General features: G+C 41.4%; 1 protein-coding gene across 1 annotated transcript in view; it reads right to left on the reverse strand.

The window, feature by feature from the left end:
• The window catches only part of LOC115476824 (gamma-aminobutyric acid receptor subunit alpha-1), a 169,260-nt gene that overhangs the window by 116,340 nt on the left and 33,694 nt on the right, over window positions 1-19,226 (reverse strand). The window contains exon 4 of the mRNA XM_030213400.1: window positions 9,279-9,346. Within this exon, the coding sequence (XP_030069260.1) occupies window positions 9,279-9,346 (68 nt within the window). The remainder of the gene's footprint in view (window positions 1-9,278; window positions 9,347-19,226) is intronic.

Raw genomic sequence — 19,226 nt, forward strand, 5'->3', positions numbered from 1 at the left:
GTGATGAATTTGCATTCTGAAGTGATAGGAGAAGGAATGCCATAGTTTGGGGCTGAGGTAACTACAGGCAGATTCACATGAGATATTTAGGTGGAGAGGAGATGGAAAGGAAAGATTAGATTAGCAGGGACACCCTGTTCCGTGCTGAGAAGTGTATCAAACAGCTTTTGGCAGATAGACAATATGATGAATGCTCATGGTAGAGATTTCAAGTAAAAGCATCAGATATTTAAAATGTTATAACTGAGGAAGGCCTAGAAAATCTAAATGATAGTGTAATAAGTAGTAAAGAGGTAGGAAGTGATACAGCCAGGGCTGAGAGCACCCCTCTGGTAGAACTGAGAGATGAGAGTGTGAAGGAATCCCATGGTCTTTAATCTTCTGCTATGTCCTCAGTACCAGTTCCACTAGCAATAGAAGCAATTGCACTAGCAGAGCCTTAAGGAAGCAGAGAGGAAATATGAAAAACATCAGATGCTTAGAGGCATTTTAAAATGTTTGAGTGGCTGCATAATGTAAAATGTATTGTGACAAGGCTACATCCCAGATGTATAAAATGAAGCAGCAAAACCCTAAACTACATCTCCCAGAATGCATTTCTAGTCGCAGCAGTGAGAGTCCAGGGGATAGGCAAGCTGGCCATATACCGTCTCTGACCACAAGAGGGAGGGAGAATGAAGGAGCCCAGGGGAGTTAATCAGGCTGAGCAGGGAGAAGAAATCAGAATGGAATGGGAGCTAGAGAGCCTGGGGAGAGCAGCACCTGAAGGTTTGAAAATCCATATTGTTTTGAAAGTTATTTTGATTGAAACCTGCTTAAAGAGAGAAGCCTGTTTTCTTGTGGGTTAGATCTGTTTGCTGTGGGGAAACCCTGACTGTTGGGGGAGGTTGCTGGAAGAGTTACAAGCCTGGTTATGGGTTACCCCCAAGCTGCACCCTGATTATTCTGGAAGGACTATGTGGAATCTGAAAGACTTGTTTGGGCAGGGGGGGGGGGACCCTGCTTGGAGGCAAGTACTGATTTTGCTACTGACTTTGAAAAGGAGGGATTTTCAAAGGACTATTGCAGCCCTTCAAGAAAGGGGCAGAGACTTTGTGTTTGCTGGCTTGCACACTAAGAGAGGCAGAACAGCCCTGCCGGGAAAGCCCTAACCCAGGGCTCTGGACTGAAGTGTTTGTCATTAACTTGAAAAATAAAAGAATATCTTAAAGTATCCACTGGTGGCAATTTGTGGAGATCTGTCTATTCGTGGGAGGCGGCTTCCTCCCCCCACATACTGGAACAGCGGGCCAGTTTACAGTATGTACTGTCAGATGACAAATAGTAGTGGAAAGCTAATGGACCATCTTTCATACCTTGACACACTGCACCATTTGCTGAAAAAACACCCCTTAAAAGTAGGTTCAGTAGAAGGTATTGACAATGTCCTCTCTTAACCCTGTTGTATTGCTCCAAGTGTCACTTTTGCTGTTGCCACCCAATGTGATCAGTTGCCTTACCAGACTATTTTATCCACTAAAATATTTTGTCCCAAAATGAACATAAAAAACACCCAAAAGAGAATGAAACAACTATTTTCCTTCTCTTGCATTAGAGTCTTAGACTTTTGATGCCACTATGTGGTTTTCACTGCCCTACTTTTCATGCCTTGACCTGCCTATGATATCCATGTTCCTGCCGCAAATTGCTGTGGCAAAAAAGCTACAGAAAAGAGGAAATCTATTTCCCACGTTCAGACCCAGCCTCTTACCCTGGTGAGGTAGAGGGTGAGTAGCCCCAACACCTGTTTAAGAGATGGGGTAATGTTTGGCATCACTAGAGCAAGTAACAGGCAGTAGAAAGTGGTGCGTCAGTGAAATGATTGCCCTAAAAGACTAGGCGTGCAGGTGATTGAGAATGTGGGGTTCAAGATGTTACTTCATCTTTGAGCCAACAATTACTACTACTACTACTTATCATTTCTGTAGCGCTACAAGGCATACGCAGCGCTGCACACCATACACAAAAAAGACAGTCCCTGCTCAAAGAGCTCACAATCTAGATAAGACATGAGACAGACAGAAAAATTAAGGGTAGGGGAATAAAGCGGTGAGGATAAAGGATAGGGCAATAAGTGAGGGTACCAAGTGTGCTCCAGGAAACATTTTAGTAGGCAAGTGATCCCCTGCTGGTATCATCAGTGTGGCTATAGGAACAGATGACCAAGTCACTCATAACATCTGGAGCAGTCAGAATGCTACTTATGACTACATCTCCATGATGGCTTGCTGGTGGCAGTTGAATGAGGCAGGGATGAAATGTATGTATAGTGAGGGCACACAAGCAGAAGGGTAGAGGTCAGCTGTGCTGAATATCAAGGTGATGAATGATGGCTATATCTAGGTCTATATTTTAGAAGAAAGGTTAACAAAACTGTGATAAGTTGCTATTTTGTAATAGAAGGTGTGAAAAATATGGTAAAGATATTAAAAAAGGGGGGATTTTATAGCTGATGCTTATTACACTTGCAAAGCCTGCCCTGGAGAAAAGAACATGGTATTTCCACCAGAGTTTGAAGAGTGGGCATCAACTGAATAGGAACAAGAAGAATTAGGAACACCTGCTGCCAGCATTCATATTGGCAACAAGTGAAATTCCAAGTATCTAATGCTGAGGACTTTAGTGGAGAAATGGAAAGTTACCCCCCCCCCCCCCCCAATTAGATTACTGATATTGGTATTGAAAGCCACCTGGGATGTCAGAATTGGACAAATATGATTCAGATCACAGAAGCCACAAAACCCTTCAAAGATGCCATGAAGGAACCGTGTTGAAGAAGGGTACTTTGGTACTACTACAAGCTGCTGCGAGAGGTCACAGCAGCCATTTTTCTGATGCAGGAGTGAGTAGACTTTGCTCCTGCCCCAATCACTCCTGCTGGACCATAAGGGATCCTGCATAGAAGAGGGGTAGAAGGGGATGGGGATGCTTGGCTTGGAACCAGAGTCGGGGTGGGGGGGGGGATTGAGGTGGCTTAGCAATTTTTTAATGTTATGTGGGCTACAGTGGAATATCGGCTGGGACCCATATAAGCCCCACTGGCCAGAGCACATGTTATTAGCCCCAGATATTCAGTGTTGGTGCCTGCACATAGCCCTGAACAGAATATCTGGCACTAATTTAACCAACCACTGTTACATTAAAAAAAAAAAAAACACCGATCCCGACGGCTGAATATTTCCCTTTTAGTGCCTCAGTTCTATAGCATGTAACTGCAAAGGGTGCATTAACATGGGAGGGATATGGGTGGGTCAGGCATTTATGTGCTAAATTTATAGAATACTGTACGTTACACGTGCAACTCACAGTATTTAGGTGCATGCATTTACATCAGCCTTTGAAATGGTTTAAAAGCTTATGCCTAACTTTAGATGTTCAAATCCTGACTTATATAACAGCTTCTGTGCCCAACATTACTGCTATAGAATACTTGCTTAGTTTTCAATTTTTTAGCAACTGACTTTTGGTACCATTTCTTGAATCTACCCCAGTATGATAAGACCTGCCCAAGGCCACCCGGTTTTACCTTTCCTGTCCATTAACTAACATGTCTAGTGAAGATATGACCTCAATGACAGGGATATCGTAAGTCAACATCATTTATAGCTAGTGCCAGACTTGGTGGAAAAGCTGGCATTCCTAAAGAAAATCCTTTCCCTACTTGGTTTCCATCAATTCACTAACCACACCCTCTCCAAAAGACATTACATGATGTGATACCCGCAAGCAAGCCTTCTCCGGAGTAGCCCCCACACTCTGGAATGCACTGCCTGAAAGGCTGCGCTTAATACAAGACTATCTCTACTTCAGGAAGCAGATGAAAGCTTGGCTCTTCAACCAGGCTTGGCTCTTCAACCAGGCCTTTACTGGAAGAAGTAACTAACTCGCTAGTCTCACTCACACACACACACGAAGTACTCAGGCTGCATATACTGCAGCAGGACATGTTTATCCACTCCTACTCTAGCTGAGATAACATTTAACCATTTCTCTGACCTCATGTGCAACTTTCTTTAAATCAATCACCTTACTTTCTAACTCTTCCTACTTTCTTACCCTTCTATATGTTACATCTTTGCTTTACCCTTCGCTATCACTTATAATGTTCTATTACGCATTGTGTTGACATTGTAAATAATATACCAAGCCATACTTTGTATTGTTTTTGAATATTTTTACTGCTGTAATTGTCTGTTGCTCATGCTTGATCTATTCTTATTGTACATCGCCTTGAGTAAATTCCTTCAAAAAGGCGGTAAATAAATCCTAATAATAATAATTCCTATGTGATTGAGAAACAGACTGAGTACATAGTTCCACTAAAGCAATGAATGCCCCACTCCTTGATTCCATAGTCTTGCTGTGGCTTGGTCAGTGCCAATCCAGTTGCTGCTGACCAGTCTCTTTATCAAGCAGGTTCAGTTATCCCCAATACCTCTTTGTTATTTAGCTAGGCAGCTGGTAATCTGGAAAAAATGGGCACATGTTGTTCTTTGAAGGTTGAGGACCAGAATCAGAACCACGATTGGACAACGATTTTTCTCAGAGGCTGAACAAGCAGGCATCAGAATTTTTACTCCACTCCACAAAATAATCCAGTCCACACCAAAGTCTTTTTCCCTAAACCAAACTCTTTGCTGTTTCCTTTAACTGATAAGGTAACAAGAGTATTCACTTTAATCAGATGGCCAACTACGTATACAGTCCTTCTCCTCTCTCTTCCAACAGCATACAATTTGTTACTTAATTCACCATTACTTTCCAGTCCTACTCACTGGATGGATGAGGGACAAGCAAAATACAGTTACTTATACATGCTGTTCTCATAAAGCAGATGTTCAAAGTTATCAATGCTTAATACAGATGAGAAACACATACAGGCTAGTAGGTATCCAGGTGGCAGACACTGAGGTGTCTGCCACCTGGTGTTATAAATCCTTATAACATGTTATACCCTTCTACTCTGGGTGAAACCTTTCCCCTTGAGATCTGGAACAGGGTGATTGAGTGGTATAGTAGTGTCAGACCTGTGAGTTCTTGTACCAAGTAGAGCACTGTTGAGCCCGGTACTCAGACCAGGTTCTGCTTGGCAGCTGGACAACCCAGGGTTTCACCTGCGCTGACCGCTGTTCCCCAGAGGTTGAGCCCCTAGGTGCGGGCGGCCTGCAGGGCTTATGAGATGGAGCAGGAAGCGGGGTGATGAATGTGACGGCCAGACATTCAGCAGACACGAGAGTAATCCAGGTACAGGCAAGGTCAGTAGGCAGGCAGCAGACACAAGAGTAATCCAGGTACAGGCTAAGTCAGCAACGAAGAACAAAGTAGAGGAGAAGCACACTAATGAGCAAGTAACACCTACCAAAGTAGAAGCCGAAGCAAGGAGTCTAGGGAGAGCTCAGCTGATAAACTGCTGGTGTCTGACATCAGTAGGGAGAAGGGGCACAGCCATAGGACAAGAGCAGGGGAAGGAGGAACCGGAAGACCAATAGGAGAGAAGCAAGAGAAGCCAGGCAGAGGAAGAGCAGACCCAGGTGGCTGGAAGCAAAACAATCAAGGACAGCAGAGCCAGGTACATGGAAGCAAAGCAATCAAGGAGCCTGCAGCCAGAGAAGAACTACACATACATGGCTCAGGGCTGTGCCAGTCAAGTGTGTGTGTCGACAGGACCCTGCGCAGCCCGAGGACGCCGCTTGTGTTGAGGTAGGGGACATGACAAGTTAGTACCTTGAATGAAGTCCTTCTCCTCTTTGTGGACCTTTTTAGGGGTGCAGAGGTTCCCCATAAGTCCACACTGCACAAACCAGCAACTTCTTATATTGTGGTACTTGTCCCTGGTCCATGAATCCTTGCTCTGAAGCAAGCGCCTTTGAAGTGCTAATCTATGAGGATATAGCAGGCTGACTCTTCATTCAGGTTGCTGCTGAGGCATTTTAAGAAGGGATCTCCATATGAACTACAAATTGGAGGTAGTAGATGGAGCCTAAGACACTATGGCTAGGCAGGGACTGCATTGTATAATCAGAGGTGGATTATTGCTGTCGCAAGACCCTTCCCACTGATTACCCCAGGCACTCCCTATTTTCTACCAGTTTCCAGAGACTTCTCAAATGTTCCAAATAGTTCCACTCCATTCTAGAAACTTCTGGTGCCTAACTGGCTCCTTCCTGACAAGTGCAGGAAATGTCAAAGTTCACGTGGAGGGGCATAATCGAAAGGGACGCCCAAGTTTTGTTGAGGACGTCCTCGTAAAACGTCCCGATGGAGGGGCAGGGAAACCCGTATTATCGAAACAAGATGGACTTCCATCTTTTGTTTTGATAATACGGTCGGGGATGCCCAAATCTTGAAATTTTGGTCGTCCTTAGAGATGGTCATCCCTAGACTTGGTCGTTTCTGATTTTCTGCAATAATGGAAACCAAGGATGCCCATCTCAGAAACAACCAAATGCAAGCCCTTTGGTCATGGGAGGAGCCAGCATTTGTAGTGCACTGGTCCCCCTGACATGTCAGGACACCAACCAGGCACCCTAGGGGGCACTGCAGTGGACATCATAAATTACTCCCAGGAACATAGCTCCCTTACCTTGTGTGTTGAGCCCCCCAACCCCCTCCTAAAACCTACTACCCACAACTGTACACCACTACCATAGCTCTTACAGGTGAAGAAGGGCACCTACATTTGGGTACAGTGGGTTTGTGGTGGGTTTTGGAGGGCTCACATTTACCACCACAAGTGTAACGGGTAGGGGGGATGGGCTTGGTCAGCCTGCCTGAAGTGCACTGCACCCACTAAAACTGCTCCAGGGACCTGCATACTGCTGTCAGGGAGCTGGGTATGACATTTGAGGCTGGCATAGAGGCTGGCAAAAAATATTTATTTATTTTTTTTTTAGGGTGGGAGAGGGTTGGTGACCACTGAGGGAGTAAGGGGAGGTCATCTGGTCAGTTCAGGCACCTTTTTAGGGCTTGGCCGTAAAACAAAATGGACCAAGAAAAGTCGCCCAAGTGCTCATCAGGGAAGCCCTTCTTTTTTCCATTATTGGTCGATGACGCCCGTGTGTTAGGCATGCCCCAGTCCCACCTTCGCTACACTTCCAACACGCCCCCGTGAACTTTGGTCATCCCCGTGACGGAAAGCAGTTGAGGACGCCCAAAATCGGCTTCGATTACGCCGATTCTTCGATTACGCCGATTTGGGCGACCCTGGGAGAAGGACGCTCATCTCCCGATTTGTTTTTGAAAGATGGGCGCCCTTCTCTTTCGAAAATAAGTCTGATAGTCTCAAGAAAACCAATGACTATTCCATGCACACTATCTTGCAATCCACTGTAAAACATAGCATCTTAAAACCTTGTAAATATAATTGAATCAATATAGTCTCTAACAACTGTTAAATGTAAGCCACATTGAACCGAAACTCATTTTGGATAATTGTGGGATAGAAGAATGACTGAATAAATAAATAAATAAATAAATAAATAAATAAATATAAAAGAGTAATAAATAAGGGGTAAGAATGGGGCAAAAACAAGGGTAAGTTTTATAAGGAAAAGAAGGGGGGAGGGAAGAAATCAGTGTGTTGTAAGTCTGATGAAAAAGCCAGGTTTTTATTGCAGTCTTGAAGATTTTGAAAGATGATTCTGCCCTTATTGAAATGGGGAGGGAGTTCCATAAAAATGGAGCAGTAAATATGATGACGAGTTGACTCAAGTTGGGCAGATTTTGGACCCAGAAGTACCAGGCAGAAATCATTGACAGAATGCAATGAACAAACTGGGGAATAAGACATAATTAAAGAGGCCAATTATATTATGTAGTTTTTTGTTTTATTTAGGAACTCTTTTACCAAAGATTAGCACACACTAATGGACATTAGCATGTGCTAAGCGCCACGTGGCCCATAGGTATAAAATAGGATACGCAGTATTTAGTGCATTTTAATGTCCATTTTTTGATACACACTTTCAGAGATTCTTATGGTAAGGCGCTTAACACCTTACCATAAGAATCTCTTATGGGTACATGATATATATTTAGCCTGATTTTTCAATTGGCTCAAAACACTGGGAGGGAATTTTTACAAATGATGCCTTGTGTTCTATCCTTGGGTATGTCTTTTTAATTTTTTTAATTCGTTTCCACAGGCAACTGTACACTTATGCGTTCAAATGGCAGTGAAATATCTAAGCACTATTCTGTAAGGACGCATCAGTAGCATATCATATAAATGCAAGGGGGCGTTCACATGGACAGAGCAGGGGAAGGTCATGGGAAAGGCTGCACTTATGCATGCAACTTCCAGAATAAAGTAAGTTAGGCACATCCATTCTGCCAGTGCAGATCTGTGGCTGGTGTAACCATGGGCCACTAACCCCATAATTCTATAAAAGTCACCAAAAATTGCACACGCAAATTTGGGTGTGTGCACACAATTTAATTGAACAACGAGCTAATTAGGAGTGGCTTTTAACAACCAATTATTGGCACTAATTACATTTAATTGAATTTTACGTGTGTAAATTTAGGCGTGTGATCTGCGCCTAAAATGTACACATTGTCTGAAAAAGGGGGTGTAGAAATAGGCAGGTCATGGGCGTAAGGGGGGCATTTCTAAATTTTACATGCTTTGTTACAGAATAACAGGGATATGCGCCTAATGTAAGCATGTATATTTGCACCACATTTCAGTTGGTACAAATGACTGCACCTTAAGTTAGATGCGATTCCAGGGAGTAAGTGTTTTTCTATAACCCCCCTCCAAAAAAAAACTTTAAGTGTGGCTTATAGAATAGTGCTTTTTCAGTGCCATATATAGAATCTAGCCCCAAACGTAAGGCAGGATGATACTGGGTTACAATAGTATTCTATAATTGAATCTGGGTGTCCAGATGCCATGATATAATAGGCTTTCACTGTTTGTGGGGCACCTTAAAGGAAGTCCCCACTTATAGAATTACTCCTATAATATGCATATAAATGTAGGCACCTAGGATATAGATTTGCTTTTCATATCTGCTTCTTCTAGTATGGCTCAGTAACTATCTTGTTTAGTTTGTTTAAAATTTAATAAATATTAAGTAAATGCCCTTTACATTCTCCTAATAAAATTTAAATATTTAAACTGCCATCACTCAAAATATATATAAAAAAGAGAAGAGACACACAAATGTCACATTATCGCAGTTTCAAGTCACTGAATACAATGATCATGCTGAAAAGAAGTGAAACATGGTACTTACCATATCATGATCGGATACTGGTCCAAAGCTTGTGACGAAAATGTCAGTTTTCACTTCAGTTACACGCTCTAGTGAAACAGAAATTAGAACAGTGAGTGCCTTCATTATATCCAACCACCACAAACTCACCATCTAATACAAAATGTATGAGTTTTGATTAGCTATGTTTAGATGTAGATTTGATAATTGACTGCTTACGTGTAATTTCACAGTGAATATTGTGGGCAACAGTCTCTAAAATGCTATCTTTGACCCTTGTTCTCCTTGAAACTATGAATCACAGTTTATTTACATTTAACATTGTTCAAACCCTTGAGATGATGTCATAAATTACTAATATTGCTGTTAATTTAAGCTTTGAACAAATCTTGATATGATGACCAGATAAGCTGTGGTATATAAACATTTTGCATATATTATGTAAGGAGCACACTTTCAATTCTTTGGGCTCATCATCTTGGTATAATAGTACATAAGAAAAGCATTGCCATACCGGGACAGACCAAAGGTCCATCAAGCCCACTATGCTGTTTCCAACAGTGGTCAATTCAGGTCACAAGTACCTGGAAAGATCCCAAAATAGTAAAACAGATTTTATGCTGCTTATCCTAGAAATAAACAGTCCACCTTAATAATGGCTTATAGATTTTTCTTTTAGGAAATTATCTAAACCTTTTTGAAACCCTATTAAGCTAACTGCTTTTACCACATTTTCTAGCAACGAATTACACAGTTTAATTACACATTGAGTGAAGAGATATTTTATCTGGTGTGTTTTAAATTTACTACTTAGTAGCTTCTTTGCGTGCCCTCTAGTGTTAGTATTTTTGGAAACAGTAAACAAGCTATTCACCTCTACCCATTTCACTCCACTCAATCATTAATAGACCTCTACCATATCTCTCCTCAGCCATCCAAGCTGAAGAGTCCTAGCCACTTTAATCTTTCCTCATAGAGAAGTCATCCCATCCCCTTCATCATTTTTGTTGCCCTTCTCTGTACCTTTTCTAATTCCACTTTATCTTTTTTTGAGATGAAGTGACTAGAATTGCACACAGTATTCGAGGTGTGGTCACACCATGGAGTGATAGAAAGGCAATATAACATTCTTATTTTTGTTTTCCATTCCTTTCCTAATAATTCCTAATATTCTACTCGCATTCTTAGCCACCACTGCACACTGAGCAGAGGATTTCAATGTATCATCAATGATGACACCTAGATCCTTTTCGTGGCAGTGACTTTTAATGTGGAACCTTGCATCATGTAGCTATAGTTTGGGTTTCTCTTTCCCATATGCATCACTTTGCACTTGCTCATATCAAACGTCATCTGTCGTTTGGATGCTCAGTCTCCTAGTCTTGTAAAGTTCTCTTGCAATTTTTTCACAATCCTCTTGCGATTTAACAACTTTGAATAATTTTGAATCATCAGAAAATGTAATTACCTCACTAGTTATTTCCATCTCTAAATGTGTTAAAAAGCAGCAGTCCCAGCACAGACCCCTGGGAACCTAACTACCTACCAGAGGCATAGCTAGGTTTTGACGTCTAGGGGAGCAGACTTTGTAAAATAGGCGCCAGACATGGGCATAGTTTGACTGTTTCATTTTGGGGGGCAAAGGGTGTGGCTTGGCACATTTGCATATTCGTTTGCATATGTACATATCATGCATATTCGTTAAGGCCATTTAAAAAAAACACACACACGCACCAGACTAAAATGCTGAATATGAAGCCAGCATATCAAAAAACAATAGGGCCAGACACTTTATGAAATAACACAAAACCCTACAAAAAGGCACTCAAAATCTATACAGAAAACGTAACACACAAGAGCCCTAACCCACCTATGAAAATACCCTGGACCCTAGAGCACCAAGCTGGAGTGTTACACATTCCTACACAAAACACTACATGCTAGCAGAATCAGTCACCTCAGTCACATATACAGAACACGGACAGACCCTCATGTGATACAAAATAGCGAACCACAAAAAACATGCCCACAAAAACTGAAATATAGATCTCTTCAAGAAAGTCAGACTCTGTAAGCAGTGCAAATACTGGTAAAAGAGAAACAGAAATGTATTTTCTCCTGTACTCTGCAAAATACAACAATACGAAAAAAAAATGTAAATTTCACAAGGCAGGCACATCTTAGTCCTTAGAAGCATTAAATAAAAAGAATGTTTTGTTTTCTTCCTTTGTTGTCTGAGCATTCTATTTTTCTAGTTGGGCTGGTCCCAGTCTCTTTTCCACTTTTCATGTGTCAGTCTTCTCCTAAATTCTTTTCCGGTTGGCTCTTTGCTCTTCTCTTCTTCCTGTCCTTCTCTGCATCTGTCTGGCACTGATCTTTCATTTTATGTTTTTCCCCCACTTTTCTCTCACTCTTTAGTCCTTAGTATTCATCTACCTACTAGCTTTGACCATCTCCCTCTCATTCCCTTTCCAGCACTCCCATTCCCCCCTCTATCTCTCCCTTACCCAGTCTCCTAAGTTCTCCTCCCATCTTTCACCCACTTCATAAGTGTTTTTCTGATCATGCTGGCCCAGTATCTGATTCTGCTGCTATCTGTCCTCTTAACTCCGTTTCCAGGGCTTCCTTTCCATTTATTTCTTTACTTTCCTCCTTTCTTCTTCATTTCTTGCTCTATATCCATAAGTAAAAGCTGGGTCCTCCGCAGACTTGACTGTCCAGTGGATCCAACTTCTGCCTATTTTCTCCATCCATGTGCAGTTTTTTCCTCTCTTCCTTTCCCCTCATCTCATCTCCTTCCTCTCTCTCTTCCCTCCCCTCCATCCATATCCAGCATTTCTTCTCTCTCCCTTCCCCTCCATCCATGTGCATCTCCTTCCTCTGTATTCCCTCCCCTCCATCCATATCCAGAATTTCTTCTCTCTCCCCTCCATCCATGTGCATCTCCTTCCTGTCTTCCCTTCCCTCTCCTCCATCATGTCCAACAATTCTCTCCTTGCCCTCCCCTCCATCCACCTATGTCCAGCAACTCTCCTCTCCCCTACCCTCCCCTCCATCCACCCATGTCCAGCAACTCTCCTGCCCTCCATCGATCTATCCCTCCATATCTAGCAATTCTCCTCTCTCCCCTGCCCCCTCCATCCATCCATATCCAGCAATTTCTCCTCTCTCCCTGGGCCCTGTCCTCCCATCCATGTTCATCGATGCTCCTATCTCCCCTGTCCCCCTCCATCCATCCATATCCAGCAATTTCTCCTCTCTCCCTGGGCCCTGTCCTCCCATCCATGTCCATCGTGCTTCTCTATCCCCTGCCCCCCAGCCATCCATCCATATACAGCAATTTCTCCTCTCTCCCTTGGCCTGGCCCCTGCCCTCCCATCTGTCAATCAATGCTCCTCTCTCCCCTGCCCTCCCACTCCCATGTCCACCTACCTGCCCTCTTCTCTGGTTTAAATGTCGTATTTAAATTTACCTATGTCGCAGCAGCAGCATAGCATCAGTGAAAGCACTACCTGATGTCTCTAGCCTTCCCTTCACTCGTTCATTCCCTCTCAGTGTCCCGCCCTCGCAAGAAATGACATCAGAAGAAGGTGGGACAATGAGGGAAAGAATGAGCGAAGGGAAGGCTGGAGACGTCGGGCAGTACTTTCACTGACGCTGTGCAGCTGCTGCGACGTCAGAGGTAAATTTAAATACAAGATTTAAATCCCCCAGGGCGGCATGGGTACCGGAGCAGGAAACCGAAGGCTGGCTGAGCTGCATAGGCGCCGTTTTTTTGAAAAATCGATTTAGGGGAGCGACCGCTCCCCCTGCGCCCCACCTAGCTACGCTACTGCTACCTACCCTTCTCTATTGAGAATAATGATCATTTAACCCTAGTCTCTGTTTTCTATATTTTAATCTGTCTTTGATCCACAATAGAACATTACCTCCTATCCCATGACTTTCTAAATTCCTTAGGAGTCTTTCATGAAGTAGTTTGTCAAATGACTTTTAAAAATCCAGATACACAATATTGACGAGCTCACCTTTATCCACATGTTGATTTACACCTTCAGTGGAGTGTAGTAGATTGGTAAGGAAAGATTTCCCTTCACTAAATCCATGTTGGTTTTGTCTTATTAATCCATGCTTATGTATATACTCTGTAATTTTGTTTTTTATAAAAGTCTCTTCCATTTTGCATGGCATCGACATCAGGCTCACTGGTCTATAATTTCCTGGATCACCTCTGGAAACCTTTTTAAAAATTGGTGTCACATGGGCCATATTCCATTCTTCCCGTACCATCCTTGATTTTAAAAATAAATTTCATATTACTCACAATAGCTCTGCAAGTTCATTTTTCACTTCTGTCAGTACTCTTAGGTATATACCATCTGATTCAGGCGATTTCCTACTCTTCAATTTGTCAAATTAACCCATTACATCTTCCAGGTTTACAGAGAATTGTTTCAGTTTCTCTGACTCATCAACACTGATGTCTCTCCCACAGCCTCCTTAGTGAAAACTGAAGCATATAAATAATTTAATCTTTCCGCTATGTCCTTGTCTTCCCTAATTCTTTTACTGGCTTCTTTCTCCTAATATAGGTAAAAACGTTTTTACAATGTGCTTTTGCCTCCAACGCAATCTTAATTTCAAAGTCTCTCTTTGCCTTCCTTGCATGTGACTTGTCATTCCTTATGCTGTGATTTATCAGTGCTTTGCATGTGACTTGCCTATTATTTTCAGTTGGATCCTTCACCTCACTTCTTAACCATGCTGGCTGTCATTTGGCATTCCTTCCTCATTTTTACTGCAGGAAATGTATCAGGTGTGGGCTTCCAGGATGGTATTTTTGAATAGAATTTGCACCTGATGTAAATGTTTGACCATTGCAGCTGCTCCTCTAATTGTTTTATACCATTCTCCTTATTTTATCACGTAGTCTCCTTTTGAAAGTTAAATGCTAGCATATTGAATTCCCTGTGTGTACTTACTCCACAGATTATATCAAATCTGATCATGTTGTGATCACTGTTATCAAGCAGCCCCAGCACCATTACCTTCTGCACCATATCATGCGCTTCACTAGAATTGTTCTCCCCCTTGTTGATTCCTAAACCAGCTGCTCCATAAAGCAGTCCTTGATTTCATCAAGAAATTTTACCTCCATAGCATGCCCTGATGTTACATTTATCTGATGGTCCGGAAAATCTGTCTGAGAATAGAGACCCCCGGGTCTGGGTTGAAAATGATCATGAGGAGCTGCCCAGGAATTTAATGTAACAATTAAAATCAGGGGCAACAAAAAGCTTGCAGCTAGATGATTCTGCTCACAGCAACTAAAATGATAATAATTTACTGGATGTTGAACTAATGTTGAAATAACTTGAGGTAGATGCTAGACATAACACATATTTCTAAATCAACAGCTGAAGCTAGCAGAATGATAAAGAACACGGAACTAGGTCGTGTCCATGATCCCACTGCTTTTGGGAAATCATAGCTTTGTCAGCATTAAGACACTTGACATGAATTAGAAAAATAAAATATAGGTCAGATTGTTACTAATACGTTGGGTGGACAACTGCTGACATATTCTGATATTACAACAATTTTCCATGATTCTGCTGAACTTTCATAAGAAAGGTAATGATTAGTGAGTAATGTTTTCCATATGATGCTGATAATATGTGATTCTTGAATCTAATGATGATGTGGCTTTGATTACTTACCAATAAAAAGAAGAGGGAATCTAGGATAAAGAACGGATAGGTTCCCTGGTGGTGGAGGGCATATAAAGATCAGCCTAGCCCTACACGCTTTCACACACATACCTTTTGTGCCTGTCCCAATTTGTGTCCCAGCCATCTACATGCAGAAATAATGGTTTCCTAAAATCACCGTATATATGTGTAGCCAATCTACATATGTAAAAGCTCTTATTTCTGCAGGTAGATAGATGCTTCGGGACACTTTAGCCATACTTGCCATTAGGGGAAAAAATTTTTAAAGAGTAATACTATTCTAAGAAGACAATTTCAGAGACTATATTCATGACTGCCTTATGGCTCGAGTTAGACAGTGATTTATTGCATTATTGTATTGTAAACAATGAACAAATGGGAGCCCAGTACAGATCACAGATATCACATTAAAAGTGAAACAGTGTAACTCATCTGCCCAGAATACAATATTATATTCAACCAAAATATGCTGTTGATTTCTTTGCAAAGAGATTTCACTAGCTCTGTTCCATTCTGTGAAATATTATGTACAAAATAATTTAACAATGAATTCTGCTAAGCACATTTCTGCTTCTTTAAAATGACTGAGGAACCTTATGCCTCTAACCAGCTGAATAATCTAGAGCAAGAAAATATAGAGCTACCTCATGAGGAGTAACTTAATAAAATGTTTACTGTATGAGGGAAGATATGCTAGTGCTCTATAAAATACTGAGTAGAGTGGAATGGGTAGACGTGAATTGCTTGTATACGCTTTCCAAATATACTAATACTAGAACTGGAGGCATGCAATGAAGCTACTAAGTAGTAAATTTAACCAGAGAAAAGATTTCTTCACTCAACATTTAATTAATCTCTGAAATTTGTTGCCAGAGAATGTGGTTAAAGCAGTTAGCTTAGCAGGTTTGTATAATTTAAAAGAGGTTTGTATAATTTCCTAAAAGAAAAGTCCATAAGACACATTATTAAGATGAACTTGGAAAAATTCACCTCTTATTTCTAGGATAAGTAGCATAAAATCTGTTTTACTGTTCTGGGATCTTCCCAAATACTTGCGACCTAGATTGGCCACTGTTTGAAACAGGATACTTGGCTTGATGGACCTTTGGTCTATCCCAGTATGGCAATGCTTATGTTCTTATGTAAAACCTGTTTTACAGGTGGAAAATGTTGGCTATAAAATTGTGGAACCACAGGCTACACATAAATGAGGTAATTCTGTAAGTTGCCACCTTCTTTTAAGCACTTGCTGCCAGATTCTGTATATCGCACTGAGATTTCTGCATGGAAATCAAAGCATAGTCTATAACAATACATATAATCTAAGTGGTTATCAAGCCAATCCGTGCTGATAATTGCCAATTAACAAGCAATTTTTGACACTAATTGGCATTGGTTAGAATATACACACAGAACTGTCTTAAGTGTATTCTATAATCTGTTGCACATAAATTCTAAGTCGCATAGTTGAAAAGGAGGCATGGCCGCGGATGGGTCATAGGCATTTCTAAAATCTGTGCGCATTATAGAATACACCCAGTCCACGCGTAATTTAGGCGTCAGCATTTACACTAGGTTTTACTTGGCATAACTGTGCATGATTAAATTTAGTCACATGGGTGGGCATTCGGCCTATTCTATAAACTGTGCAGAAATTTAGGGTTATTCTATAAAGTATGCCTAAATTAAGGCATATTTTATAGAATAATTTGTAGACATAATTTAGGCATACTTTATAAAATGTGCTTAGGTGAATTTCATTTCAGTGCCCAATTTTTAGGCGTGATATATAGAATCTAGTCCTTGATGCTATGCAGTGAGAGCCTGTTCCATAGCGGCCCCTGGGCCCCCAGATGCTGTTATAGAATATTAGCATAACCTATTATTTGGCACTTAAAATCTAGGTGCCCACAGTTACACCAGTCATAAACCTGTTGTAACTGTAAATAAGGCAAGGATGCAAGATACATACTGTATTTGGTAATTGGTGCGTGTAAGTGGCAGCCCCTCCCATGCTCTGACCATGGGATCACCCCCTTTACTTTTGCACGCTACACCACTTGTGCATGCTTGCACAGAATAGCACTTAGCACTATTGTTGCCACTTGCATGTGTTAAGTGTACACTTACCCACAAATGTGCAGGTGGCATTTAAATGTGGCCCACCAATTATAGAATTATCTCAAAGCATGCACCTAATTTTATGCAATCTGCATGATGGAATTCCAGAAGGTGCACTGTGAGAGGAGCAAAGACAGTGTTGTGATGTACATTAGTGCAACTGCAGCTACGAAAGCAAATAGAATGTTAGAAATAATTAGGAAAAGAATGGAAAAAAAAACTAAGAATGTTGTCTTTGTATCCCTACTTGGTGCGACCACACCTCAAATGCTGTGTGCAATTCTGGTCACTGCATCAGAAAAAAGATATAGCACAATTAGGAAAGGTTCAGAGAAGGGTGATGAAAATGATCAAGGGATGACTTTCCTATGAGCAAAAGCTAAAGCGGCTAGGGTTCTTCAGCTTGGAGAAGAGACGGCTGAGGGGAGATAAATACTATAAAATACTGAGTTGAGTGGAATGGGTAGACATGAATCAGTTGTTTACTCTTTCCAAAAATACAAGGACTAGGGGGCACACAATGAAGCTAATTAAGTGCTAAATTTAAAACAAATTGGAGAAAATGTTTCTTCACTCAATGTGTAATTAAACTCTGGAATTCGTTGCTAGAGAATGTGGTAAAAGCAGTTAGCTTAGCAGGGTTTAAAATAGATTTAGATCATTTCCTAAAAGAAATGTACATGACATTATTAAGATGGACTTGGGGAAAATCCACTGCTTATTTCTAGGATTAGCAGCATAAAATGTTTTCTCTTTTGGGAATTTGCCAGTGACCTGCATTGACCACTGTTGGAAACAGGATACTGGGCTTGAAGGACCTCGGTCTGTTGTAGTATGGCAACGCTTATATTCTTATGTTAGTATTTTGTAAGATATGTTTTGTATATGCTTAGAGTCCATGCACATATTTACACCAATTTTGTAGCAGATGTAAAAGTCTCTGTTGGCATTTACAAGCTATTAAAGGCTAGGTCTAGGAGCCCAAGTTATAAATGCATCCACTCTATGACCCCTCATTTTCTCATTACCTCTCCTCTTTTGTTTCTCCCCACATTCCTCCCCGTGAACTCCGCTCTCTGAATAAATCTCTCTTGTCATCCCCCTTCTCCTCCACCGCTAACTCCAGACTTCGTTCCTTTTGTCTCACAGCACCTTATGCCTGGAACCGTCTTCCCGAACCCATACGTCTAGCTCCATCTCTTCCTGTTTTTAAATCTATGCTGAAAGCCCACCTTTTCACTACTGCCTTTGGCTCCTAACCACTACTCATTTGCCCTCCTCCTCTTTACCCATTAATTCCCTTGCCCGTTCTATGTCTTATCTATCTGTTCTACCTAGATTGTAAGCTCTTTGAGCAGGGACTGTCTGTCTATGTCAAGTGTTCAGCACTGCGTGCGTCTGGTAGCGCCATACAAATGCTAGTAGTAGTAGTAGTAAATGCACATAGGCACCTATGTTGCCTCTATAAAGTAGGCTTAAACTAAGCACCTTTTTCAAATTCACTCTTATATGTTCTGTTATAAAATTGGGCCCCTAGAGACATTCAAATGAAGATTGGGGAGGAGGGAGAGGGGAAGAAATCTAATTATATCATTTTTTGGAGTATATATGTAAGAGATACATTATGACCTTCAACAGGAAAAGTGAAACTCACAGTGTATTGAGGGCCTTAAATGTCCAAAAGAAACACCAGATATCCTGTTCTTACCTATAAACCATTTCTAACTGAATCTTTATGCAGTGTCATGCTTGCCTGCATCAAAGTCAAGACAACTGAATTGAATTCATTATCTTTTCATTTTAAACCATCAAATGTCTCTGTAAGTTCCTTCGTATCTGAGGTTACTGAATAATAGAGGCAGCGATAATGTTTAGTGTGAGATTGTCCTTGGAACACAGAACCTTCAGTTCAGCTCTGGTTTGGAAAAGGCTCAGGGTTTTATCAGTAGTTTTAATTTCTGCTTTGCTAATATGCAATATGGGGAAAATAAAGAGGGAAGATATGCTAGTAAACACTGCAGGGCCAATATTCAGACCGTGGGAGTTAGCCCAGCTAACTTATGTGGTTGGCGGTAATGCAGGATATTCGATGCCGAGCCATATCTGGTGAACACCA

This window comes from Microcaecilia unicolor, chromosome 8, assembly GCF_901765095.1.
Source record: "Microcaecilia unicolor chromosome 8, aMicUni1.1, whole genome shotgun sequence".
Classification (NCBI taxonomy): Eukaryota; Metazoa; Chordata; class Amphibia; order Gymnophiona; family Siphonopidae; genus Microcaecilia; species Microcaecilia unicolor.